Source organism: Cnephaeus nilssonii (assembly GCF_951640355.1).
Source record: "Cnephaeus nilssonii genome assembly, chromosome: 16".
NCBI lineage: Eukaryota > Metazoa > Chordata > Mammalia > Chiroptera > Vespertilionidae > Cnephaeus > Cnephaeus nilssonii.
This window is the reverse complement of record NC_137087.1, coordinates 57,031,144-57,056,998: the sequence shown is the minus strand read 5'-3', so window position 1 is coordinate 57,056,998 and position 25,855 is coordinate 57,031,144. Positions and strand designations below refer to the sequence as shown.

The 25,855-nt window shown below is 56.5% G+C and overlaps 3 protein-coding genes across 3 annotated transcripts; 2 read left to right on the top strand and 1 right to left on the bottom strand.

Annotated features, from left to right (window-relative positions):
* The first annotated feature begins 905 nt into the window (after positions 1-905).
* PAOX (polyamine oxidase) lies at positions 906-9,322 on the top strand. Its single transcript, XM_079794299.1, has 7 exons — positions 906-1,119; positions 1,634-2,120; positions 3,359-3,558; positions 5,555-5,807; positions 6,446-6,558; positions 7,027-7,184; positions 8,604-9,322. Exons 1-7 carry the CDS (start codon positions 936-938, stop codon positions 8,745-8,747), a joined length of 1,539 nt encoding a protein of 512 aa, XP_079650425.1. The 5' UTR covers positions 906-935; the 3' UTR covers positions 8,748-9,322.
* Positions 9,323-10,242: 920 nt separating this feature from the next.
* Positions 10,243-21,536, top strand: MTG1 (mitochondrial ribosome associated GTPase 1). Its single transcript, XM_079792975.1, has 11 exons — positions 10,243-10,414; positions 11,127-11,193; positions 12,246-12,348; positions 14,479-14,559; positions 14,968-15,024; positions 15,309-15,399; positions 16,964-17,025; positions 17,537-17,633; positions 17,833-17,914; positions 20,440-20,552; positions 21,099-21,536. The coding sequence occupies exons 1-11, from the start codon at positions 10,303-10,305 to the stop codon at positions 21,257-21,259; spliced, it is 1,026 nt and encodes a 341-aa protein (XP_079649101.1). The 5' UTR covers positions 10,243-10,302; the 3' UTR covers positions 21,260-21,536.
* A 1,247-nt stretch (positions 21,537-22,783) lies between these two features.
* SPRN (shadow of prion protein) lies at positions 22,784-25,598 on the bottom strand. Its single transcript, XM_079792976.1, has 2 exons — positions 25,466-25,598; positions 22,784-24,742 (listed from the first exon to the last, which is right to left on the bottom strand). Exon 2 carries the CDS (start codon positions 24,724-24,726, stop codon positions 24,295-24,297), a length of 432 nt encoding a protein of 143 aa, XP_079649102.1. The 5' UTR covers positions 24,727-24,742; positions 25,466-25,598; the 3' UTR covers positions 22,784-24,294.
* Positions 25,599-25,855: the final 257 nt, after the last annotated feature.

Below are 25,855 nucleotides of genomic sequence, written 5' to 3'. Positions count from 1 at the left end.
GATGCTCAACATCATTAGTCATTAGGGGAACACAGATCAAAACCACGAGATACTGCTTCATACCTACCAGGATGGCTAAAAAGACAAGCAATGGTAAGTGTTGGTGAGGGTGTGGAGAAACTGGAATATTCATGTAAAATGATGCAGGCACTTTGGAAAAGTGTGGCAGTTCCTCAAAAGTTAAAGAAAGAGCACCATATGACCCAGCAATTCCATCCCTACATATACTTAAGAGAAGTGAACACATATGTCTACACAAAATTTGTACATGGATGCTCATAGCATTATTCAGAACAGCTGAAAAGTGGAGGGAAATTGCCCACCAATTCATGAATGAATACACAAAATGTGAGATCTCCATACAATGGTACATGAGAATATACATGAGAATGTTATTTGGCAATAAAAAGCAGTGAAGTGTACTGATACATGCTACATGCCATGATGTGGATGAACCCTGAAAACATTATGCCGAGTGAAAGAAGCCACGAAGTGCGTGACTCCGTTTCTATGAAATGTCCGGAACAGGCAGATCCAGAGGGACAGGAAGTGGGTTAGCGGGTGCCAGAGGCCGCCGCTGGGGCTGCGGAGCACCGTTCCGGTGTCGGTGTCTCTTTTTGGGGTGATGGAAGTGTTCTAAGCTTGGTCCTGATGATGGTGACACACCTCTGTAAATGTACTGTGAAATGGTGAACTGCACACGTTAACTGGGTGAAATGTATGATATGTGACTTCTAATCAATAAAGCCGTTTACAAAAAAAAAATAATAATAATGGACAGCCTGATCTGGTTCAGCCAAATGGGCAGTGCCACCCACCCAGTGGCTGCAGTAGGTGGTGGCCCTGGGTGCCAGGAGAGGCCCCGCCCCCTGGCCCGCCCGCTTATCTGCACCTCGCAGCGGCGGGAACGCGCAGGGACTGCCCGGAACCGCGCCATGGAGTCCGGCGGCGGCGGCGAGGAGGCTGCGGGCCGCGGGCCGCGGGTGCTGGTGGTGGGCGGCGGCATCGCGGGGCTGGGGGCCGCGCAGCGGCTCTGCCGCCACCCGGCCTTCCGGCACCTGCGGGTCCTGGAGGCCACCGCCCGCGCCGGAGGCCGCATCCGCTCGGAGCGCAGCTTCGGTAACGGCCTCTCCCCCGGAACTCCCTTCCCGAGCTCAGTCCCAGGTCCCAACCGGGGCCGCCCGACCCCCGCCGGCCCCTGGCCGGCCTGCGCCCGGGGTTAACCGACCCGGCAGCCTTACCTGCCCCCCAAGTGGATCCCCGCCGCGCCCCAGTTAATCAGCCCAAGTTCACTGGTCCCGGAAACCCGGCTGCCCGTAGCTGGCAGGGCCGCCCCTGCGGGAAGGTAACCCCTGACTGTGCCCCCCGCAGCCTGTGCGAGGTCCCAGGTCATCCCTCCAGGGTGCTCCCCAGCCAGGTGCAGGCCAGCACACCCCCTCCTCAGGGGTTCCCCTTGAACTAGGTCGGGCCAGGCCCTTCGGGGAGGGACTATGGTCCTCAGGGACCCGTGGCCCTGGGGCTGGTTTTCAGAGCATTTGGGGGAAGGGCAGAGCTGGCTGCGGTCCAGGAGAAGGGCTCAGGGTTCACCTTCGTGGGGACAGAACCTCAAGGTGGCATCTGTGTCCCCTCCCAGGTGGTGTGGTGGAGGTGGGCGCTCACTGGATCCATGGGCCCTCTCAGGGCAACCCGGTCTTCCAGCTGGCTGCCAAGTACGGGCTGCTGGGGGACAAGGAGTTGTCAGAGGAGAACCAGAGGATCGATACCGGAGGCCACGTGGCGCTGCCCTCGGTGTCCTATGGCAGCTCCGGGGAAAGTGTGAGCCTCGAGCTGGTGGTGGAGATGGGCCATCTGTACTACAGCCTCATAGACCAGTCCCGGGAGTTCCTGCACGCGGCCGAGGCCCCCGTGCCCAGTGTTGGGGAGTACCTCAGGAAGGAGATCAGTCAGCACCTGGCCGGCTGGACAGAGGATGAGGAGACCAAGAAGCTCAAGCTGGCCATTCTGAAGAACTTCTTAAACATCGAGTGCTGTGTGAGTGGCACCCACAGCATGGACCTGGTGGCCCTCGCTCCCTTTGGGGAGTACACCGTGCTGCCAGGGCTGGACTGCACTTTTCCTGGGTATGTGTATGCCACACCCACCCAGTCAGCCTTCCATTCTCCCCAGCCCACTTCCATGCACCCACCCAGGCCCCCTCCACCCACCCCAGGTCCCCTCCATGCTCCCCAGCCCCCCTCCATGCACCCACCCAGGCCCCCTCCACCCACCCCAGGTCCCCTCCATGCTCCCCAGCCCCCCTCCATGCCCCCACCCAGGCCCTCTCCACCCACCCCAGGTCCCCTCCATGCTCCCCAGCCCCCCTCCATGTCCCCACCCAGGCCCCCTCCACCCACCCCAGGTCCCCTCCATGCTCCCCAGCCCCCCTCCATGCACCCACCCAGGCCCCCTCCACCCACCCCAGGTCCCCTCCATGCTCCCCAAGCCCCCTCCATGTACCTCAGGTGAAGCTTTGGGAGGCAGGGGAGTGGTGGGAGGGTCAAGGGGGACTTTTGTCTTCTCTTTTTTATTTTTGTTATTTTTAAAAATATATCTTTATTGATTTCAGAGATGAAGAGAGAGATAGAAACATTGAGGAGAGAGAATCATTGATCGGGCTGCCTCCTGCATGCCTCCTACTGGGGATTGAGCCCGGAACCCCGGGCATGTGCCCTTGACCAGAATTGAACCTGGGACCCTTCAGTCTGCATGCCAACGCTCTATCCACATGAGCCAAACCAGCCAGGGCTTTCTCTGTTTAGAAAGTTGGTCATTTGTTTCCCTAATTCTTCTCATTTAAGAAAAGGGAGATCATTATTTTCAGGAACAAGTGATTAAACGAAGGAAATGCATCTCGTAATGCTTTCTTCCTCCCACGTTTACGAGGCCCCTCAGGTGCTAAGCACTGTGTGAGGGGCCCTTCCCTGTGGCACGGGGGCAGGGGAGTGGTGGGAGGGTCAAGGGGGACTCAGTCTGCCCCCAGGCACTGGTGAGACATTCCCATGGGGCTCTCTCTCCCAGGTCCTCCCAGGCCCCATGCACAGGGAAGGGCCTTTGTGCAGAACCAGAGGGCTGGGCAGGCAGCAGGGACCTTGTTCACGCCCTTGGGAACTTTGCCCATTTCATCCTCCCATTAGCCAGGAGGCAGGTATTAACATTCCTGTGGTGGATCAGAAACCACAGGGTGGAGCCTGGCACGAGGTCCCCATGCCCTCCCTGACCCTTCCCAGCCTCCTCCCGCTGAGCCTGAGTGGGGACAGAGCTGCTGCAGCTTCCTGGAGGGCTGGTCCTCTCATCAGTGCCAACACCCTGTCTCTCCCAGGGGCTACCAAGGACTCACAAACTGCATCATGGCCTCCTTGCCCCAGGACGTGATGGTTTTTAACAAGCCCGTGAAGACTATTCACTGGAACGGGTCCTTCCAAGAAGCTGGGTCTCCCGGGGAGAAGTTTCCAGTGTTGGTGGAGTGTGAGGACGGAGACAGCTTCCCAGCACACCACGTGGTCCTTACCGTGCCCTTAGGTAAGGTCACCATCCAGTCAGGGTCTCCTCTCTTCTCGGCCCCAGGTGCCCCGGCCTCTGGCTCTCTCCCGCCCCAGTGGGCGCTGGGGCTTTGCCTGGCTACTAAGCTCACATTTCCATCCTAAGTCTTGGAGAGAAGGACTCTCTTGTGTTTTGTAGCAATCCCATGCGTAGGAAATAGGAGTTTCACAGAGAAAAGGGAAGTCAGCTGTTCTCATGCTTTGGAGGTATTTTCTGGAAAGACTGGGAGGCCTCCTGATGGAGGTTCCCCGGGGGGACAGCAGCAAAGCCACACCTCAAGGTTAGGTCCAGCCGTCATCAAGGAAGGAGTCAAGTACACGATCTGTTTCATTCTAGAGCTGAGGCTTTTGACAGAGACTGTGAGTAGGAGTGGGCAATTTGATAAAAGGTGGAGATGATTGGAATCAAAGTTTTGCCAGCGTTGTCTCCTTTACCCCAAGGCAGCCTGAGGACTTACCTGGCCCCATCCCCTGTTTGACAAATGTCAACAGAGATTAGTCAGTTGCCCAAGTTCACAAAGCTAGCAGGAGCCAGAGCTGACTTAAAATAAAGTCTCCTCCGCGTCCCACAAGTGCAATCTTGTTCTGCTCCATTTGCCTCTTCTCTTCTCTTCTCTTCTCTTCTCTTCTCTTCTCTTCTCTTCTCTTCTCTTCTCTTCTCTTCTCTTCTCTTCTCTTCTCTCCTTTTTCTTTCCTCCCTCCCTCCCACCCTCCCTCTTTCTTTCTTTCTTTCTTTCTTTCTTTCTTTCTTTCTTTCTTTCTTTCTTTCTTTCCTTCCTTCCTTCCTTCCTTCCTTCCTTCCTTCCTTCCTTCCTTCCTTCCTTCCTTCCTTCCTTTCTCTCTCTCTCTCTCTCTCTCTCTCTTTCTTCTTTTCCCCCTTTGTTCATTCATAGTTGCTGGTGCTTACTGAGCCCTTGCTGTGATCAGTAGGAGCATTGTTACGACTGTCCATACTGGTCACAGGGAATGAAATTTGTGCAAGGGGCTCAGCCCTCGCAGCCGAGATGGCTGCCTCAGCCCTCCCAGCCCCGGCTTCATCCGGAAGGTCGTCCAGATGGTCATTCCACTGTTCGGCCATCTGGTCTAATTAGCATATTACGCTTTTATTATTATAGATATGGATGGAAATTTAGGTTGCTTTTACTTTTTCTGTTTCACACAATGTTCTACGTGTGTTTAAGAACACATGGTCTAAGCTTGATAGTGATGATTGTTACACAACTCTATAAATATACTTGTGCGGCCCAGCCAGCATGGCTCAGTGGTTGAGCATCGACCTATGAACTAGGAGGTCACGGTTCAATTTCCTGTCATGGCATATACCTGGGTTGTGGCTCAATCCCCAGTGTGAGGTGTGCTCGAGGCAGCCCATCAATGATTCTCTCTCATCATTGATGTTTCTCTCTCTCCCTCTCCCTTCCTCTCTGAAATCAATAAAATATATATATATATATAATAAAAATATATGTATATATATATATTTAAAAATATATATATATATATATATAAAACACTATACGGATCTCTGTAGGACCTGAGTTGAAGATCTGGACAGGTGGGGATGGCTGTGGAGGGTGGCGACCCCTTCTGGTCCTTCCCACCCCATGCCTCGCTTCCTGTGGGTTGTCCATCCTCTTCTCACTGACTAGCGAGTTTTGTGCACCCTAAGGGATTGGCTTGCACTGTGGCTGTTTCTTCCCGTTTTGTTTGACTTGGCTAAACTAATTTTCTCATCTGGCAGATTAGTTGTTATGTCACCTCTGAAAGGGCCTGTGCTGTGCCTCTTACTGCTTCTCCCCACGGTCCTGAGCGGTGTGCTTTCCAGGGGTGAGAGGCAGAAGGCTCAGACATGAGACTCCGTCCCTACAGAGGCCTCTCTCTGACTCTTCTGACGGGCTCAGGGCGGGTTTCTGTGGTTGCTGATCCCAGTTAAGGATATTTCTGTGGTGTAAGTCGAGTCCAATGATAAATTCCAGGTTTTCTTAAAGAACATCTGGACACCTTCTTCCAGCCGCCACTGCCCGCTGAGAAGGCAGAAGCCATCAGGAAAATGGGCTTTGGGACCAACAATAAGATCTTCCTGGAGTTTGAAGAGCCCTTCTGGGAGCCGGACTGCGAGCACATCCAGGTGGTGTGGGAGGACACATCACCCCTGGAGGACACCGCTCCCCCGCTGCAGGACGCCTGGGTCAAGAAGCTGATTGGCTTTTTGGTCCTGCCTTCCTTCGAGTATGTACGCTCCCCATTTCTCTGAGGAAGCGTGAGTGCTGAGAGGGGCTGGCTCCTCGGCGTCGTTTGGGTTGAGGATCCAACAGTGTGTTGATTCACTGTGAGGTGTCTGGAGGGTGTAATGGTGGGGATCCTGAGACTTCCCAAAGGGCTGATGATAGACAGACCGTCTGGGCCTAACCCCCGTGGGACAGAGGGGCACACACTGTGAGTGGCTTGTCAGCATTGCTGAGGCCCAGAGTGTGCTGGTGGATGGAAGGCATGTTTAGTCAGTAAGAAAGTATTTGCTGAAATACAGGCTTGTAGGTCACAGAAGAAGTCTGAAACGTGGACATGTCTAGAACGGGAGGCAGTGCTTAAACCCGATGCAATAATTGAACAAAGCATCCTTGTAAGTCCTGGGTTAACAGACCCGGGAGCCTTACCTGCCCCCAAGCCTTACCTGCCCCCCAAGTTAGCCCTTCAAACTCACACTTGAAGGGCTAAGTCGTGTGTCCCAGACATGCAGTGTAAGCACAGCAACGTGTGTGGGCTTGGTGCTCACTCAGAAATAAGAACACGAATCATTAGGGAGGGAGAGACTGGTGTTTCCAGCAAAGCCCCACATGGGTTGTCTCGGTGGTGTGTTCTCCACGTAGGTCTGCCCACGTCCTCTGCGGGTTCATCGCTGGACTTGAGTCCGAGTTCATGGAGACGCTGTCGGATGAGGAGGTGCTTCTGTCTCTGACCCGCATGCTTCGCCGGGTGACAGGTACGGACCGCGCACGGCCCCGGCTCTGCCTCGTGCTCCTTGTTGTATGGTCTCTAAAGGGGAACCAAACTTCCTCGCAGTGAAGAACTGAGTTTGCCTCTATGAACTTATCCGAGTTCCTGTTCCTGAGCAACTGAAATGGTTTTGCCAACACTTCCCACTTCCATTTTCTAAAATATGCCACCAAAATAAATACAGCTGCCCTTAATCAGGGCTTTATAGCTGAGACATGGAGGCTCAGACAGAGCACAGTGACCACATGGTCACGGGGGCTGAGGATGCAGTGATGGCGTCCCCAGCTGGACAGAGCGGATAAGACTGGGAGAGCCTCTTATTCATGCACTTCATGGCTTGGTTTTCTTCCTGGGCAGTTTCTTTCATTTTGAACTGCTCAGTCTTGAAAATGAAGGCCCCATTGCAGACTGGTGGGAGGAGCCCCGGTTCATGTGTGGCATCTCTGTGGTTCAGGGAATCCACAGCTTCCTGCGCCCAAGAGTGTGCTGAGGTCTCGCTGGCACAGCGCCCCCTACTCCAGAGGCTCCTACAGCTACGTGGCCGTGGGCAGCACCGGGGATGACATTGACCTGCTGGCTCAGCCGCTCCCTGAAGACAGAGAGAAGGCCCAGGTATGATGTGGCCCCTGGATGGTAAGGCACCGGGGTCCCACTGGAACATGAGAGTGTGGGTGGGGCTGGGACCCCTGAGACTCAGAATCCCTTTTCTTTATATTTTTATTGGTTTCAGAGAAGAAGGGAAAGGGAAAGAGAGAGACAGAAACATCAATGATGAGAGAGAATCATTGCCTCCTGCACACCCCACACTGGTGATCAAGGCCACAACCTGGGCATGTGCCTTGACTGGTAATCAAACCGTGACCTCCTGGTTCATAGGTCAATGCTCAACCACTGAGCCACGCCGGCCAGGAGAATCCCTTTTCTTTCTTTTGTTTTAAAAATATATTTTATTGATTTTTTACAGAGAGGAAGGGAGAGGGATAGAGAATTAGAAACATGAATGAGAAAGAAACATCAATCAGCTGCCTCTTGCACACCCCCCACTGGGGATGTGCCCGCAACCAAGGTACATGCCCTTGACCGGAATCGAACCTGGGACCTTTCAGTCCGCAGGCCGACGCTCTATCCACTGAGCCAAACCGGTTTCAGCTAAGGATACTTTTAAAATGTGTTCTTTTCATCAGAATTCTACATACACATAGCCACAGGGCACATGCTCGTGGGGCTTCCCAGGGCTTCGGTACAGGCGTCCCAGGGGAGTGGGCGGCTGCAGCGCCCCCTGTGACCAAGCTGAGGAGTCAGAAGGCACCATCCCAGGGCAGGCGTGGACCCCGCCTTTCTGTAGGAGTCTCCTAGTTTGGGTATAAAATCGTGGTTTGCGAGTCATGCCCCTCAGGGTTTGGAACATTTTCCAATGTTGCTGTCGGGAAGTCCAAAGCCATTTGGAGTCCTTTCTTCCTTGTGTCCCGCGTTCCAAGCTCTTAGGACGCTTAGAAGAGCATTAGGCTCCAACGCCCATGGAGACCAGCGGCATGCCACCCTGCCAGGCGTCCACTCACTTCACAGGGCTTGCCTTGAGCCCCTAAGTCAGCTGGGAAGTTCTTGTGATTCATCTCATCTTCTCTCTGCTTTCTCTTCTTTTCTCCCCCCCCCCTCCCACCCCCCCCCCCCCCCACACACTAAGATTTCTGTTGTTTGAATGGTAGACTTCTGGACTGGTCCTCAAATATTCTTATCTTTTTCTCTCCTCATTTCTATCTCTGTTTTTTGGTCTGCATGTTGGGGGATGTTCTCCGCGTTGTCTCCCAGGCCCTCTGTTGCATTTTCCATTTTGTGATCACGTGTAATCCCGAATATTTGAGCCCTGTTTCCGCGAGAAGCACCCGCTCTTGTTCTGTGGCCACATCAGGGTGTGGGATTAGGTGAAGAACAAAGCCACCTCCTCACCCTCAGCTCTGTAGCCACACGTGGAAGGCATGTGGCTTGTTGCTCCACCCCAGCACCCCGTTCTAACCCCACCCTTCTCTGCAGCTCCAGGTCCTGTTTGCAGGAGAAGCCACACATCGGACGTTTTACTCGACCACCCACGGGGCTCTGCTCTCCGGCTGGAGGGAGGCTGACCGGCTCATCGCGCTGCTGGACCCCCAGGCGCAGCTGCACGGTCCCAGGCTCTGAGCCAGCCTGTTCCTCCCTTGCCAGGGGAGGCTGCCACCATCCTTCCCTCTGTTCAGCCTGGCTGGAGACTTGGGATGCATTGTTACGGGTCACTGCTCTCATTTTTCACGACTGTCACTGGGCCTGGCCACGGCTGAGCTGGAGCTGGGGGAGGGGGAGAGTCTTCCCGGAGAAGTGAGACACAGGTGTGACCAGCTGCTGATGCTGGTGGCTCACATAAAGTGTGTCAGAACCTCTGTGTCCGGAGTCGTCCTTACGCCTCAGGGCTGCAGCGTCTGTGGCTTCTGCCTTGGACTCCCCCCCGGCCCAGTCATTGCAGGGCCCCTGGACGCTGGGTGCTGGGGTTGCCCCCTGTCCTGGGCATCTTCAGGTGTTTCTGAGGGCCAGCGAGTGGGGAGAAAGGCGGGCACAGGAGGCACCCATCCTGAGGGTTTCTGCAGGAAGTGAACAAACAATGAGGCCTCAAGCGTGCAGAGGGACAGGGTAGCCGGGTGTGTGAGGGTGAGGGAGGAGAGCGTGCTAGGGGTGCGCTGGGCCATGTTGGGGTGTGTTGGCATAGCCCCTTATCCCTCCTGTCTCGGGTCAAATCGCCCCTCAAGGGGTCTTCCTGCCCCTGCCCCGGAGTTGTGTGTGTGGCCACGGCTTTGTGCCACTGGAGCGGTTTTGCCTGGACAGCTTCCAGGCAGAAAGCTGTGGGAGGAGCCCAGACTTCAGCAGGGGTTTGTTTCCGTTTCATGGTCCGAGGCTAAGAAACGATGCAGCTCCCATCAGATGCACAGGTCTGTATCCTTAACGCCCACAGTTTCATCAAGGCATGAGGCTTGGGTGGGCATTTCTCGAGAGGCAAAGGCAGGATGCAGGCTGCTCAGTGAGAAGAGACGGCGGGGGCTGGGTCCTCACCGGGTTCTGCCTCATCAGGAGGCTCTCTCAGCCCGGAGGCCACCTGGTAGGACTGGTCTCTGGTGGTGGGCGCTTGTCTCAGCCCCAGGGCCCTTTAGCGCTGAGAGTTAGGGAATTTAAGACCATCAAGACCCCCGTGAAGATGTTTTTGTGTTGGGAATCTGAGCATGTTGAATTTTAGGAGCTCGTTTCAAAAATCCCGTTAGAGCAATAGTTTTGTAGCTCGGTGTGCGATTGAGTTAGTTGCTGGGACCCCGACCACGTCGCACGGACAGTGAGGACTCACTATAACTCATTGTATGACTACACTCAGTATTTGCAGAGGGTTTGTTTGTCACATTAAAACCTGGAGTACTTGGGGGGCGGGGGGGAAGGGAGGAGGATAATACATTACACGGTAAACTTGAAAATTTTAACCAAGTTTGTAAAAAGGAACCAAATCAAACCGCTAAACTCCCGCCCCGGCGCGTGGCCCCGCCCCTTAGGTCCCGTCCGCCACTCGAGGCAGCGTTGTGCGCACGCGCGGGCCGTTCAGTGGCACTCAAGTGCCGGAACCTTCGAGTCCCGGAACCTTCGGCCGGGGTTGCTGGCCCAGCGGGGAGGTCCGTAGCCGGAGCGGCCCCCCGCGCTGCGCGGGGTGCGGGGACGCGGCGCGATGAGGCTGGCCCCGCGCGCACTGTGCAGCGCCGCCGGGGCCGCCTGGCGGGAGAGCTTCCCTTTGGGGGGTCACGATGTGGCGCGCTGGTTCCCGGGCCACATGGCCAAAGGTGAGGTCCGGGCAGGAGGGGGCGGCGTCCCCGGTGCCCGGCTGCGCTCGGGTCGCCGCGAGCGCGTCGGCGGGAGTGACCTGATCCCTGATTCCCAGCAAGGCCCTTCTGCCACTTTCTTCCCGGAAGCCTCAGTTTCCACATCTGCTTTTAAAAAGAAGTAATATTCCTGGACATTATTCTGAGGACCAAAGGAACTAGGGCAGGAAAGTACTTGCCAAGTGCTTTCACTGCAGCACCTTAAAACGTGGAGTCATTTCTTGTCTTCTGCCTAAACCTCTCTGGGAGTTTCTTAGTGTTTGTCAAAATGTGGCCCTAAGAGACTTTTAGGACCCGCCCAGCTCTTCTCCGTGTCCTGGTTGCCACTGGCCTCCCTGCTCCAGGCCTCGGAGTCGCTCAGATTCACCCTACATAGTGTGACCCAGTGCCCGCCATGCCAGGCTCCTGCCGAATGCTGTGCGCGTGTGTTCCGAGGGGACGCGCGCGGAGTGGGGGTGGGAAGAAGGGGTGAGGTGAGATGTTTGAGGCAGGGCACCGCTGTTGAACTTGAAGGAAAGGCCCAGCAAATGGTTATCAGGCATCATTACTTGAGCACATCCCTCAGAGACGTTCTTTTTAGGCGATTGTGGTGTCATTCTTGACCGATCAGCTTAAAGGTTGTAGCGCCCTCGAAAGGCCACGGACCCCTTGCCTTAGGTGTTCCGTTTTCCAGGGCTGAAGAAGATGCAGAGCAGCCTGAAGCTGGTGGACTGCATCATCGAGGTCCATGATGCTCGGATATCCTTTGCTGGTTGTGATATTGGAACTTATATTAAGAAATACATATTTTGCCTTTGTCCCCATTCTTGGCTGGAGCTCCAAAAACTCTTGGGATGTCCTAAAGCAGTGGTCGCCAAACTCGTTAGTCAACAGAGCCAAATACCAACAGCACAACGATTGAAATGTCTTTTGAGAGCCACATTTTTAAAACTTAAACTTCTTCTAACGCCACTTCTTCAAAATAGACTTGCCCAGTCCGTGGTATTTTGTGGAAGAGCCACACTCAAGGGGCCAAAGAGCCGCATGTGGCTCGCGAGCCGCAGTTTGCCGACCACTGTCCTAAGGGATGAGAGAGACCAAAGGCATCCTTTGTTATGTTAATGAGGCGACTTTTGGAAAGCCCCTCAGGACAAGGTTGGTTCCTGGGAACCCATCTGATTTGGGTTCCCAGTTCTAGCCCCTGACCTCTAGGAGGGGAGAGGGGCTGGAGGTTGAATTGATCTCCAGTGTCCAGTGATTTCATCAGTCTTGCCTGTGTAATGAAGCTGCCATAAAATCCAAAGGATGAGGTTCGGAGAGCTTCCCGGTTGGTGAACACATGGAGATCTGGGGAGAGTGGTGCTCGCAGAGAAGACTTGGGGTCTCCTCAGTGGTCACCGGAGGAGGCAGTGATGGTGTGAGACACACTAGTTAGGACGTCACTTTTCTGAGTGATCAGATATTCATTTTGAACTTTCGTACCTTGACAACCAAACAGTGGTCTAGTTTTAAAACCTTCCACTGAGTTTGTTTTTGTCACCATCATTCCCATTTGAGAAGCCACGTGAGAGCCACTGCCCTGCCTGTCCTCCTCTCTACAGGCAGCAGAGTCCGTGGCTCCGTGGCTGTGAGGGGAGGGAAGCACAGGGGCTGGTGCCACAGCTCCCGGAAAGTGAGGCTGGGTGTGCGCTCGCCCTGAGACGGCTCCTTCTAAAGATTTCCTTCTGAGGTGGTGCAATCTGGGCAACAAGACAAAATAAATTAGTCGGCTGGTAAAAGCTCTGAAGGAATTTTTGCCTTAATTTTGCCACATCCCACTTTCGGGCCGCAACCCTCTGTTTCAGGAAACCCTCGGGATTAAGCCTCACTTGCTCGTCCTCAACAAAATGGACTTGGCGGATCTGAAGGAGAAGCAGGTAAGGCCCCTCAGCTGCCTCGGCACTGGCCCGCTTGGCCCCGATGACAGTCACTGCTGAGACAGACTTGAGTTTGCTGGTCAGGCAGGCTTACCTTGGCACGCCGCCCTTCGTCTGCGTGCTTTCTCTAATGTTTAATTTATGGTCCCAATCATTCACGTGTGTCTCCCAGGGGAAGTGGCCAGGATGTGCTGCTGGAGCCCAGTGCCCACATGTGACTCTGAGCACTTGAAATGTGGCTCCTGTGGCTGCGGAATTGACCTTCACGTGATTTCATTTTAATTAGTTTAAATTTCAGTGGCCATATGAGGCTGCTGGCCGCAGGCCTGGACAGCGCTGGCCTGGAGGTCTCCTGTGATGGCTGCTTTCCCCCAGGTGCCCACATTCACCAATTCCAGGGCCTTCCAGACCCCCGGCCTGGCCTGCAGATCGCCTCCTGCCCGCTGTGCGATCTGAAGGTGGGCAAGGCCCAGAGTAGAGAATGGATTTCTCCAAAGCCAGGCAGAACCCGGGGACACAGGGATCAATTGGAGGACATTTCCCTTGGGTCCCAGAGGTAGAGAAACGTGGTGATTCTGGAATGCCCTTTGCGAATATGCATCTTCACTTTCCTTGCTCTGTTGTCAAATCCTTTGCAGAGTACGTGTTAGAGTCTTTTGAATTCCACTTGTTTTCAAGTTGTTAGTGGTGCAGAGATTTTCCTTTCACTGCAGCCTCAGGAATGCATTCCAGGTTTCTTGGTACGTTTGTTATTTAAACCCCAACCCCAGCCTCCACCATAGTTTTCCAGGGAAACTTCACATGCTCAACCACAAGAGGTCTTTTTGTCCCACCCTGACTCCCACCCACTGCACAGCCCAGGAGCCCACCTCTGATCAGTTCAGTCTGTCCTGTTGTGCAAGGCTCATAGCTTCACAGCTTTCCATGGCTGTATCAGTGAAACGTCAGTCTTATCAGCGAATACTTTGCCCCAGATGCTAATTTTGTTGAGCTGACCGCACTGAGGGTACCTAACCCAGGACACAGCGGTGGTTCGCCGAGTTGGGAGGCAGCAGGAGTGTTCGCTCTGAGGTCCTGCTTCCCCGAGGTCTTGGAGGGGAGGGGAGAGGAGAGGCTCCCGTGGTGGTCCTCAGGGCAGTGGGTGGGAACATCGTGTGAATTTATACACTTCAGAGCGGCTTCACATATGTCTGTTTGGGCTATTTGTTAATCTGCATCACTATACGAGTAACTGAAATGCTTAACTAAAATTAACTGAATTAGTGACTTTTTTGTTCATTTAAATATCAATCATGTTTAGGTCAACAGCTGACCAAACAGTACCATGTTGGGTTTTTTAAAATATATATTTTATTGATTTTTTTACAGAGAGGAAGAGAGAGGGATAGAGAGTTAGAAACATCGATGAGAGAGAAACATTGATCAGCTGCCTCTTGCACTCCCCCTACTGGGGATGTGCCCGCAACCAAGGTACATGCCCTTGACTGGAATTGAACCCGGGACCCTTGAGTCCGCAGGCCGACGCTCTATCCACTGAGCCAAACCGGTTTCGGCTACCATGTTGGTTTTAACAAGTATGGTTTATATGCTGATTTCAATTAATGTTAAGACCAGTGAACTCATATTAGCCTGAGTTTACTTTTGGGCTTTTAAAGTATTCCATACACTTTGTAATCAGATTGGGTTCAAACCTTAAAGTGGAGTTTGTGAAAGCTTGTTAGAATACACAGGAGTGACGAAAATACTAACGGAAAATGAAACTGTTATTTCAGTGCCGGATGCGGCTTCAGAAGAACCTAGGTTAGCCTCATTTTATAAGAAGGTCCTGGGGTCCCAAGAAGGTGGGATGCTCACCTCCAGTGGAGCCTAGAGCCCTCGGACTGAGACCAGCTCTTCCCTCCTGTCCTTACACCGAGCCAGCTGCTCTGGGCCACTCACACAGTCTGTACTGCCCTCGGTGCCCTGTCACCTGAGTCCCCACGTCTGCCCGACGTGGGCCTAATCCTCCCTGCGTCCCCAGCCCCAGTGGCTCTGAGCCCACATGCCTGGACAATCTCAGATCCTCAGACCTCAGGGTGTTATGCCACCCCTATTTTTACTTAGTATTTAAAATAGAAATATCTCTTTCAGAAAATTATACGACACTTGGAAAGAGAAGGCCTAAAAAACGTCATTTTTACCAACTGTATCAAGGATGAAAACATCAAGCAGGTGGGCTTTTCTGTTTTACACTCAAATGCTTCTGCTGAAGGACTTTGAGAAAACACTGCAGAATGTTCTATGCTTTCATAGGAGGAGAGTTTTGGAGGCAACCCACAGATTTGCTGGGATTCCCGGGGCGCACTTGTCTCCCGGGGCCCAGAGCAGATGGGCCTGGCCAGTCCGATGGTCTGGAAGGGCAGAGTCAGGCTGTAAAATGCACTCCTGGTTACAAGTAGGAAGGGCCTTTGGAAAGTGTAGGACCGTATTTGTGCCAGTTGTGTCGGGGAGTTTCACTGGCTAGTGCACATCTTTGTGACAAGGAGTCGTCCCCTCCTGGGATGGGACAGGACAGGGCACAGGTAGTTAACCAAGGGAGAAGCTGGTTTCCTCATGAAAGTGCCTGTGTGGTTGTTACAGGTCATCCCGACGGTCACGGAGTTGGTTGGAAACAGCTACCGCTACCACCGCGGAGAGGTTGGTTGATGGTCGGTGCTGGCCCTGGGGCAGTCCCTGCTGCTGAGGAGCCCGAGGCTCACCTGCCAAACAGTGGGCCAGACTGAGCCCTTGGCATAAACATGAGCCTCTCACCTCACTGCTCCCCTGCGGGAAGGGTGGGGGGCTGTCAGGTGGGCAGGCCTCAGCAGTGACCTTCCTTCCCCCTTGGCTGGCCTAGGCTTCTGGGTCCCGTGGCGTGGGCTGTTGGGGTTCCCGGTGGGTTTCTGGTTGTATCCCTGATGGCCACTGTTCTGCCTCTGCAGAATGTGGAATTCTGCATCATGGTGATTGGCGTCCCTAACGTGGGCAAGTCCTCACTCATCAACTCGCTCAGGAGACAGCACCTCAGGAAAGGTACTGCCAGCCACGTCGGCTGAGGTTGCGACGTCCTCATCCTTCTTTCCGAGCAGCTGCCCTTGTCCTGAGACGAAACTCAGCCCATAGGTCCTCGGGCACAGTCCTCAGCTGGTCTCCTTCTTCCAAAAGGACCCAGTTAGCAGCCTGCTGTGTGGTTACATGGTGAGGGAGTCCTCCCGTGACATTTCACACTTAATTTGTTCTCTTTCTGCTGGATACCTGGATGGCGATTCTAAACTTTGGTGATTTTGTCTTTTCATTTCAGTTTTATTTGTTTTTTAATATATCTTTATTGATTTCCAAGAGGAAGGGAGAGGGAAAGAGAGATAGAAACATCAATGATGAGAAAGAATCACTGATTGGCTGCCTCCTGCACATTCCCTGGGGATTAAGCCCACAACCCAGGCATGTGCCCTTGACCGGAATCGAACCTGGGACCCTTCAGTCCTTAGGCTGACGCTATATCCACTGAGCCAAACCGGCTAGGGCTTCATTTAAGTTTTTGATCCATTGTGCCCAACGCGTTACACAGCCCATGGCGTCTGATGTCAGGCAGGGGTGTCGGGAGCCTGCATGGGGATCACATCTGGGAGCCCCGGGCTGTCTCCCTGCTTCATGCATGTTCTCTGATTTCGAGGCACACAGGAGTGTCCACAGTACTCTAACTGTGCCTGTCCCCTTTTCTTAAGTATTTGAAAGTTCAAAACTGTCTGCATTGACATCACCCCGTCAGTGTCAGCGTGTGGTCTTTATTAGCACTGTTTTCAGCGCACAACCCGAAGGCTGTAAACTGCATGGAACTGTGATTGACAGGCGCTGCTTCTGGTACTCTTTCGAGGGTGGTGATAGTCATCTATTTTTTAAAGTTCATTTTTCTTTAATTGTGGCTTAAAAAACCGGTGGCATTAAGTTATATAGCGCAACACTCCCCTCTCTCCCAGCCCTGGGAACCTGGAATCTCCTTCCTGTCTCTGAGGGTCTGTGAATGTAGCACCGGTGACTGATGTCACTGAGCATAATGGCCTCCAGGTCCATCCAGGTTGTGGCAGGTGCCAGACCTCCTATTTTTTAAGGCGGAACAATACTGCGTTGTGTGGATGGACCACGTTTGCTGGCCATTCATCCGCCAGTGGACACACATGTCCCTTTACCCTCCAGTTGATTTGGCAGAGGGTGCAGCGTCTGCTTGGGACACACCCTGAACTGGGCCCCAAAGCGCAGGCTGGCCCTTGGTCAGGTCAGCCTCACAGACGGCCTACCCGGGGCGGTGCTGTGGGCGGTGCCGTGGGCTGATTAGGAGGGTGCAGGGTCAAGTTTAGGAGGGAGGGAGATGACTGCTGAAAGGAGCAGCTGTGGTCTGACCGTCACAGTCAGGTCCTTGCCCCTTGCCCTCCACAGGTCTTGGAGCACCTTTGCAGGCAATGGGGAGGCATTGCCATGAGCTGGTTTGGGGCAGAACCCTGAACTCAAGTTTGCAGGTTTCCATGTGCTTCGTTGCTTGCTCTGTACCTGATATGCCCGGTGTGTTTAATGTATATTGACAGCCCTGTTTCTCCTGCAGGAAAAGCCGCCAGGGTGGGCGGCGAGCCTGGGATCACTAGAGCTGTGATGTCCAGAATTCAGGTAGGGGCCTCGGCTCCTGGGCCCAGAGCTCCACACACACAGACGCCTGTCACCTCCTGGGGGCTTGCAAGGTGGTGTGCTCGTCTCTGTCCTTTCCCTCAATCTCCATTCCCACGAGTGCTCGCCACAGGCCAGGCACTGCACCAGCCTCATACCGGACCTATGGGGAGGGCACACTGGTCCCTGTTTACAGATAAGCAAACTGAGGCACAGAGGAGTTGCGTCACGTGCCCAAGGTCAGAAAGTAGTCAGGGCAGAGCCGAGTTGCATTACCTCTCTGCACGTTTCCTTCCTCCTGGGAGGAAAAGATGGGGCTGAGGGGGTTCCTGCTGTTATCTCCAAATTAATGGGAGCGGATTCCTGTGGGGAAGCCAAGAGCTTGTGAAAACGACCCCATCAGGGCAGGTTCATTTGGGAGTCTCCTGCATGAGGGGTTATCCAACAGAAGGCCTGGTGGGAGGACTGCTTGACGCTTCCTGAGTGGTGAGCCAACTGCCCTCTGTGCCCACAGGTGAGTGAGCGGCCGCTGATGTTCCTGCTGGACACGCCTGGAGTGCTGGCTCCTCGGATTGAGAGCGTGGAGACGGGCCTAAAGCTGGCCCTATGTGGTGAGCCACCCTCGGCCCCACCTGCGGTCCAGTGCAGCCCCAGCCCTGTGGTTGTGCCACACTAACCTGCAGGCCATGCTAACTCTCAGCGCTGTCCCTTGTACAGCCGGGCAGAATGGTCAGGTCTGGGCATGGCCTTCTCCTTGCAGCCTCTGGCTGAGACCGAGGGCGTGCACTCACCCTCACTGCCTGTTTCCAGGAACCGTGTTGGACCACCTGGTCGGGGAGGATACTCTGGCTGACTACCTTCTCTACACCCTCAACAGGCACCAGCGCTTTGGGTGAGTGCCGGATGCAGGGCAGGTCAGCCCATCCTCTCTCCTATGCTAGCGTAGTTTCCAAAGTGGCACTGTTAGGGTATTGCAGACGAACAACAGTCGGCATCATTCAAAGCCACTGGTGGTCCGTGAGGTCCAAAAGGTTGGCGACCGCTAATTTAAAGTGTATATAGTTGGATGCGTTTGATACACAGATACAGCTGTGAAGCTGCTTTGTAATCCCTCCTCCCCCACCCCTCACCCCAGGGGCCTTCTGCTTTCTGTCCTTTTCTAGATTTTCCTATGAATGGAGCATACGGCGTGCCGATTGTTTCTGACTCGAGCAGTTAAGACGATGGGTCCTGGTGCCCTTTTCTTCCGCTCATTGAGTTCTTGGATCTTCTATGGCTTTGCAGTTTTTATCAAATATGGTGATTTGCAGCCATTGGTTTTCCTGAGCTGACCTGCCTCCTCAGGACAGCAGTTACCACATGTTGGCGCAACACTGTCCCCCGCTCAACGACGCTTGGTCCTTCTCCCAGCGTGTTCCATAGTGCCCAACCTAGAAGGTGGAGGTGGATCGTTTTTTATGTCTTCTGTGTCTCTTTCGGCTGATCTGGCATCTGATTGATTTCCTCCCCGCGGGTCTGTTTTCTGCTCTGTGAGCCTGATCCTTTGTGCCTGGATGGCAGGCATTTTGAATTTTACCTTTTCAGTGACGGGATCTTTGTTCTTGTAGAAAACCCTGGACTTGGTTCTGGGACAGTTGTTTGGAAACATTGTGGTCCTTTCAGGCGGCCTGTGGGTCCAGAATGGTGCCCCTGACTGAGGCAGGCCTGGCCCCTCCTCAGCACCCGTGGGTCCCGAGGTCTCTGTACCTCTGCCCTCCAGCCTTGGGGAGTTCCTCTCCTGTGCTGGTCCCTCCTCTGCTGGACGTGTGGTGGCTTCTGCAGATTTCTGGAATTCTCCCCTAGTTCTCTTGTGTGACCTTTAGCTGCCTTGGTCTCCCCACACCACCTTCTCCTCAGGCTCTGCCAGGTCTCCAGGTACCAGCTGGGCCATTGTGGGTTTCTTCACCTCCTTCATGGACTAATGTCTGGTGCCTTGAAAACCATCATTTTGTGTGTTTTTGGTTGTTTCAGATGGGGTTATTCCAGTCTCTTTCACTGTGTTTTGCCTGGAAGTAGAATTTCAGATGTAACTTTTTTTGCTTCATTTTTGTGGAAGCCAGCTTGGACCTGCGCAGTTCTGCAGTGGTTCTGGAAAGTATAGCGACTGAGTTCCTACAGATGGCAGGTCTCAGATGTGTGGTGGTGGAGTCCTCCTCAGGGCCTGTTGTGTCCCAGGGACAGGTTGTCAGAATTGCGGGGCAGGGACCGTGGGGCGCTGCTCTCGGTTTGCTGCGGGATCTGCATTCCTCAGGGTTCAGTCGATGCTCATGCTGGTCAGGGCCCGTGTCATGAGAGTCACCGGCAGTTCTCGCAGTGGTGGGTGCCACGTGCCATGGCTCCAGAAAACGCGAGTCAGACAGCGGGCGGGAGGACGTGCAGGGGACTCCAGTTGTGCTGACCTGGCCTGGCTGCTGGAGGCACTGAGGAGTCTGCGTGTATCTGAGTGGCCTGTCGCGCCAACCACGGGCCTGCTCAGGGTCGGGTGGTCGATGCTCCTGAAAAGCAATTGCTTTGCAGCCAAGGGCTCTGGCTGGGGAGCTGGCCGTGGCCACACAGATGGAGGACAGATGCCAGTGACTCTACAGTGGGCCCTCATGAGGCCCAGCCCCACACCCACACCACAGCCCCTCATACTCATGCCAGTGTCACCCACACCCACGCTGTGTTCACCCACACCCCCCTACCTTGTCACCTACACTGACACCGCAGTCACCACACCCCCATACCTTGTCACCTACACTGACACCGCAGTCACCCACACCCCCATACCTTGTCACCTACACTGACACCACAGTCACCCACACCCATACCTTGTCACCTACACTGACACCACAGTCACCCACACCCCCATACCTTGTCACCTACACTGACACCACAGTCACCCACACCCCATACCTTGTCACCTACACTGACACCACAGTCACCCACACCCCCATACCTTGTCACCTACACTGACACAGTCACCCACACCCCCATACCTTGTCACCTACACTGACACCACAGTCACCCACACCTCATACCTTGTCACCTACACTGACACCGCAGTCACCCACACCCCCATACCTTGTCACCTACACTGACACAGTCAGCCACACCCCCATACCTTGTCACCTACACTGACACAGTCAGCCACACCCCCATACCTTGTCACCTACACTGACACAGTCACCCACAACCCCATACCTTGTCACCTACACTGACACCGCAGTCACCCACACCCCCATACCTTGTCACCTACACTGACACAGTCAGCCACACCCCCATACCTTGTCACCTATACTGACACTGCAGTCAGCCACACCCACAAGGGTCCCTGTGGAGCCAGATGTGACCTCACAGGCCGCCCTGCTCCTGCTGGCTGACGGTTGCTCTGTTTAGGTACGTGCAGCACTATGGCCTGGGCGAGGCCTGCGATGACGTGGCAAGTGTGCTGAAGCGTGTGGCCATAAAGCTGGGGAAGACGCAGAAGGTGAAGGTGCTCACGGGCACAGGTGAGACTCAGGCTTAGGGGACCTGTCCTTGGAGCAGGCCTGGCTGTCCAGGGAGGACACTGGGGGCCATGAAGCTGTTGTGGGAGCGAAGGTTCTTGTCCATCCTCGCTGCTGTGGGCCCAGGCGGTGCTGGGTGCACTCCGTCTTCACCCTTTCCTCGGGAGGCTCACTCTGTTTTATTTATTTTTTAATTTAATGTATTTTTATTGATTTCAGAGAGGAAGGGAGAGGGATAGAGAGATGGAAACATCAATGATGAGAGAGAACCATTGATCGGCTGCCTCCTGCTCACCCCACACTGGGGATTGAGCCTGCAACCTGGGCATGTGCCCTGACCAGGAATCAAACCATGACCTCCTGGGTCAAAGGTTGACTCAGCTCAACCACTGAGTGACACCAGCCGGGCTGGCTCTGTTTTTTTTTTTGAGTAGGTCCTGGTGCCTGAGCTCCACAGATACCCACCTTAGGGTCCCTGTTCCTGAGGGCAGGCTGGGTGGGATCCTGCGTGGGAGCCCCTTCCTCACCAGACCCTCCTGCCTTCCTCAGGCAACGTGAACGTCATCCAGCCCAACTACTCTGCGGCAGCCCGTGACTTCCTCCGGACCTTCCGCAGCGGGCTGCTGGGCCCCGTGATGCTGGACCGGGACATCCTGCAGAGCCTCCCCGCCGCAGACCCCAGCCAGGCGCTAGGCCCCGGAGACGTGTAGTGTCCCAGACCTTCACGTCTGGGTTTTGACACTCAGGGCTCCCTCTTCCGGAAGCTCCATGCCAGTCACTAACACTAAGGCCTCTGCTCCAGGAAGGGGGCTGCGCCCTCCTGCCGTCCACAGCCAGGCCAGCTCCTGGTTCCAGGGGACAGTGCGTGGGGTGTGGACGTCAGGCACCGACATCCCTGAGCAGTCCTGCGTGCTTGGCCTGGCGAGGACATTCACTCACGCTCACTTCTCGTACGGAGAAGCTGGCCCGTAGGAATGAAGCTGGCCCGGAAGGAGTGAAGCTGTAATCTAATTTAAATGTTTTAAACTAAGAGCCTCGTCTCTGTTGTTGGCCCAGTCACCCTCAGCACCTTGAGCTCTTGTGTCAGGGCCCCCGTCACCAGGGGGAAGTGGGAGGCGAGCTGGTTAGCAGCTGGGGATGCAGCGTCTTGGGTCCTGCAATGAGGAGGCGTCGTTGCCAGCACACTGTTTATTTCACCACGCTACTGGAATGTGCACACAAACGGGGACAGAAGGTTCCAATACTCGTGGCAGAACCCAAGGACTGGCCTGTCCCCTCGGTAACGTGTACTGGCTGGGAGGGTCTCTGGTATGGGCAGCGGGGACCTAGGGCTCCCACTGCTCTGAGCACCTTCTAGCTGCTGGACAATGGCACTTCCCAAGTGCCTCCCAGCACTTGTCATTGCACCGGAAGGGGTCCACGGGGCAGGACAAGGACAGGAAGGATGGGTGGGCTGGGGGGCAGGTTCCCTGGTCAGTAGCCCCGGCGGCTCTATGGGAGAGGCCTGGCCTTCCTGGAGCTGCCAGGGGCCTCCCTTTCTGTAGGTCTCACCACCCATGTGGGTTCCCTTCTAGCTCTCACTATTTATGTGGGGTCCCCCCGGGTCCCACTACCCACGTGGGTTTCCCACACCCCACAAACCTGGCTAACCCCCCTGAGATGATCCACCCTGAGCCCCTCTGCCTCCTGCGGGAACCCTGAGCATGTGTGTGTGTGTGTGGGGGGGTAGATTCAAAGATTCAGGGCCGCACCAAACGCCAGACGCGCTCCCAGAGTCGGGGATGAAATGAGCTCTTGACCGGAGTGTGGCATCTCGATTCCAGAGCGAGCTGACGGCTCATACTGCGCCACGCAGCCTGTCGTCCGGGTGGACATTGAGTGGCTGAGCGCAGCCACGCTGGGCCCACATCTCGGGCCCTTGGGGAGAACAGCTCGGCCCTGTGCAAGGTGACTTTCCTGCTCCCTGCGGATAAAGTGGCAGGAGGGTCACACTGCCTCTGAGGCCCCGGGCGGGGCTTGGCCACGGCTCACTGGTTTTTGGTAGCATCGAGCTTGGTCTGGAATGGATAGAGGAGCGTCTGGGCTCGCTGCACCCCAAGAATACTGGCAGTGTGGACACAGGAGGCTGCCGAGGCTTCATCCTGCAGCTTCCTGTTTTGGAGAAAAACTTGACCCGGAGTCTTGCCAAAAGCCTAGAGACCCCTTCTCCCCCCCACCTCCCCCCCGCACCTCCGGCCCATGACCAGAGCCAGCTGTGGGAGGGCAGAGGGCCTGGTCTCAGCACTGCTGTCCGTCACTGAGTCCAAAGGCCTGCGGTCCAGGGGGCGAGGGCGCATTCTGGGAGGCTCTTGCTGAGCACCGGGAGGGTGAGGTCCCAGGAGCCGGCCTGGGAGCTGTCCTGCCTTGGGGTGCGGTGGTGTTAGAGCTGGAGTACACGGTGAAGAGCTGCCCCCCTCCCCAGGGCTGAGCTCACAGATGCCCCAGAGGCTAAGGGTTGGCCTTACACGTAGGGGTGTTGGGTGCCATAGGCAAACCCTGTGTTTCCTTAGAAGCTCCTCGACATCGGCCCTGTGCCCCTATCCTCAGGAAGTCTGGAGGGTTTAGACACCCCGAGATGGTATTGGAAGAGCTCTGCCTTCTGGGAGCTTCCTTCTACTGAGGGAGGCTCTCACGCCCAGTGTGCTTGCTGGGTCCTGGGGCCCAGCCACCTCGCCTTCCTCCAGGTACTGCCCATGGTCATGTGATGAGCTCCCAGCCTCCTCCATTTGCACCACAGCCTCACCTTCGAGGGGGTGCTGCCCGCTGAGGGTTGCCACTGCCTACTTGCTACCCATCTGCCTGGAACACAGCCAGCCAGGCCGGGGCGGGCTCTTCGGTGGGAGTGGCAGTTGCAGTCCCTGAGCGCAGGCCAGGGCTCTGGGTCCGGGATTTGAACCTGAAGTTCAAAGGGAATGGAAAGATCTTGGTGTTTAAACAGAACGTTGCTTTTTTCAAAGCAGGTCCCAAGAAGAATCAAGTGACTTGTTTCAAGTCAGAGCACAGTGGCTCCAAGGGAGTCCCTGGCAGTGGGTCTCTCAGAGCATCTGCACAGAGCCCCGGGGGGCAGGGCAGCCCGTGGGCAGGGGTGTCCTGGGAATTTGCACAGAACCACGAGCGGGCAAGCCTGGGCTCTGAGATCCACAGAGGGTCAGCACCTGACACTCTCCATGCTTCAGTCCGGGAGCAGAAACCTCTCCAAATCAATTCCTTTGGTCCATCCTGGCAGCTTCTGTGGGGGAGGCCACCACAGCCCTCTGTGCACCTCTGCCTGGTGGTCAACACTGTCACACCCCTCCAGCGCCCAGGGTGGGTTCCAAGGAGGCGGAGTGGCCGGAACAGCCTGGTCTTGGCCCCTGTCCTTGGGGCAGCTCTGGAGAGATGGTAGGCAGCTGGCCCGCCCGGTCCAGGAGCCAAGGGACACCGGCCGTTCTGGGGGACACGCTAACCTGTAAGTGGGGGGGTGAGGCATCCTGGAGCGGATGGTGGGAGGCTCTGGAGGGGCTTGGGCAGGGTGGTGAGCCTCGAAGGTGAGGCTGTGGTGCAAATGGAGGCACCTGGGTCACAGGGAAGAGAGGATGCAGCTCCTGCTGGGACTGGCCGGCATCACCCAGGCAGCCTTTCCGGACACTAGGACCGTGGGCTGTGGGCTGCGCCTGCGGGGAGGGTGCGGGCTGGGGGGCCGAGGTGGCTCCGAGCCCGGCCATGCCTAGGGCTGCAGCAGCCCCAGGGCGCTGAGGGCGCCGCCAAGCAGCAGGCAGAGGTGCAGGCTGCACAGAGGCCCTGCGTCCGACGTCCATGCCCAGTAGCTGTAGACAGCCGTCCTGTTGCCTCCGGATGCCGTGTCCTCGTCCTCCAGGTCACTCTCCCAGGGCCCCAGGGCCCTCCTCCAGCCTGAGCCCGACGAGGCCGCGGCCGCCGCCCCCGCCGCCGCCGCCGCCGCCACCGCCCCCACGCGCAGAGAGGACCCGGAGTAGCGGGGCGCCGGCCTCACGCGCACCCTGGGGACCCCGCGGGCGCCCCCGCGCCCTCCACGCGCGCTGCCGCGAGCCCCTCCACGGCCACCCTTGGTCTCGCCGCTGTCGCAGAGGAAGGTGGCGGCTAGCAGCAGAGCCCAGCACGTCGCTGCCATCCAGTTCATTCTCGTGGGGCAAGACCTGTGGACGGCGGAGGACAGGACCTCAGCTTCCGAGGACCGGGGGGCCGGGGGCCTGGGCCGGGGCTCACTACCCGCTCAGGGCCGGTAGCCTGCGATGAGGGGCTTGAATGCCTAGGACTCGGGACCCAGGCCTGGGGGGGGGGGGGGGTCTTGTTCAGTAACCGGGAAGGGGAGGTGGGGGATGAGAGGGTTCAGCGCCTGGGAGATGCTGGGGAAGGTAGTGAGCACCCTGCGGTGGGGCCGAGAGGCCGGGGCGGGCGCCACATCCTGGGCTGCTCCGCAGGGACCCAGCCAGGCCCGCGCTGCGGTGCGGTTTGGGTCTGGGGGCCGCCGAATCCTGGCCGAGGGCCCCCAAGGACCCGGACCGGGTCTGGAGCCAGGACCCGTGTGCCTCCGCCTGGCTCTCCCGGACCCGTCCCGGCGGCGCGCAACGGTGGCGAGGCCAGAGGCCGGGGGACGCGCGGCGGGTGACGCGGGGCTGACTCCACCCCCCAGGCCGGGACCTAGGGGACCGTCCCTCCTCCCCCCCCCCCCCAACCCCGGCCCCGCATCCACCCCTCCCCCGACTGCCTGGCCCCACAGCCCGGACGGGACCGGGACCAGGACCGGGACAGGACGCCGGCCGGTTCCTGGCGCAGCGATCTGGGCGGCGGCTCGACCCTCTTCCCGGGCCCGCCGGTCCCCTCCATCCCTGGTCCCACGGGCACCCGCTCAGCCTTACCCTCCACCGGGCTCGGTCGGAACCGCGGCCGAGGTGGCCGCTCCAGGGGCTGCAGCCGAGGAAAGCCGCGGGCTGTGGGGGAGATCCTTCGCCCGAGCGGGGCGCTGGAGCGGGATCCGAGCGAGGCCGCCGCCCTAGGATTGGGGGCGGGCAGACGCCGAGGCTCGGCTCGTCCCTCGGGAGACGGGGAGGGAGGAGATAGAGGCGGCTCTGGGAGCGCAGAGCCCCCTCCCTTCTCAGCACCACCCTCCTCGCTGCACCCCGTCCTCCTTCCCACCCACCCCTGCCTCCCTCAGCAGTCCCCATCCACCGCCCCCTCCACCCTCCATCTCCATCCCCGCGTGCACTGTGCCCACATCGGTCCCCACTTCACCCCCCTCCTGCCCACCT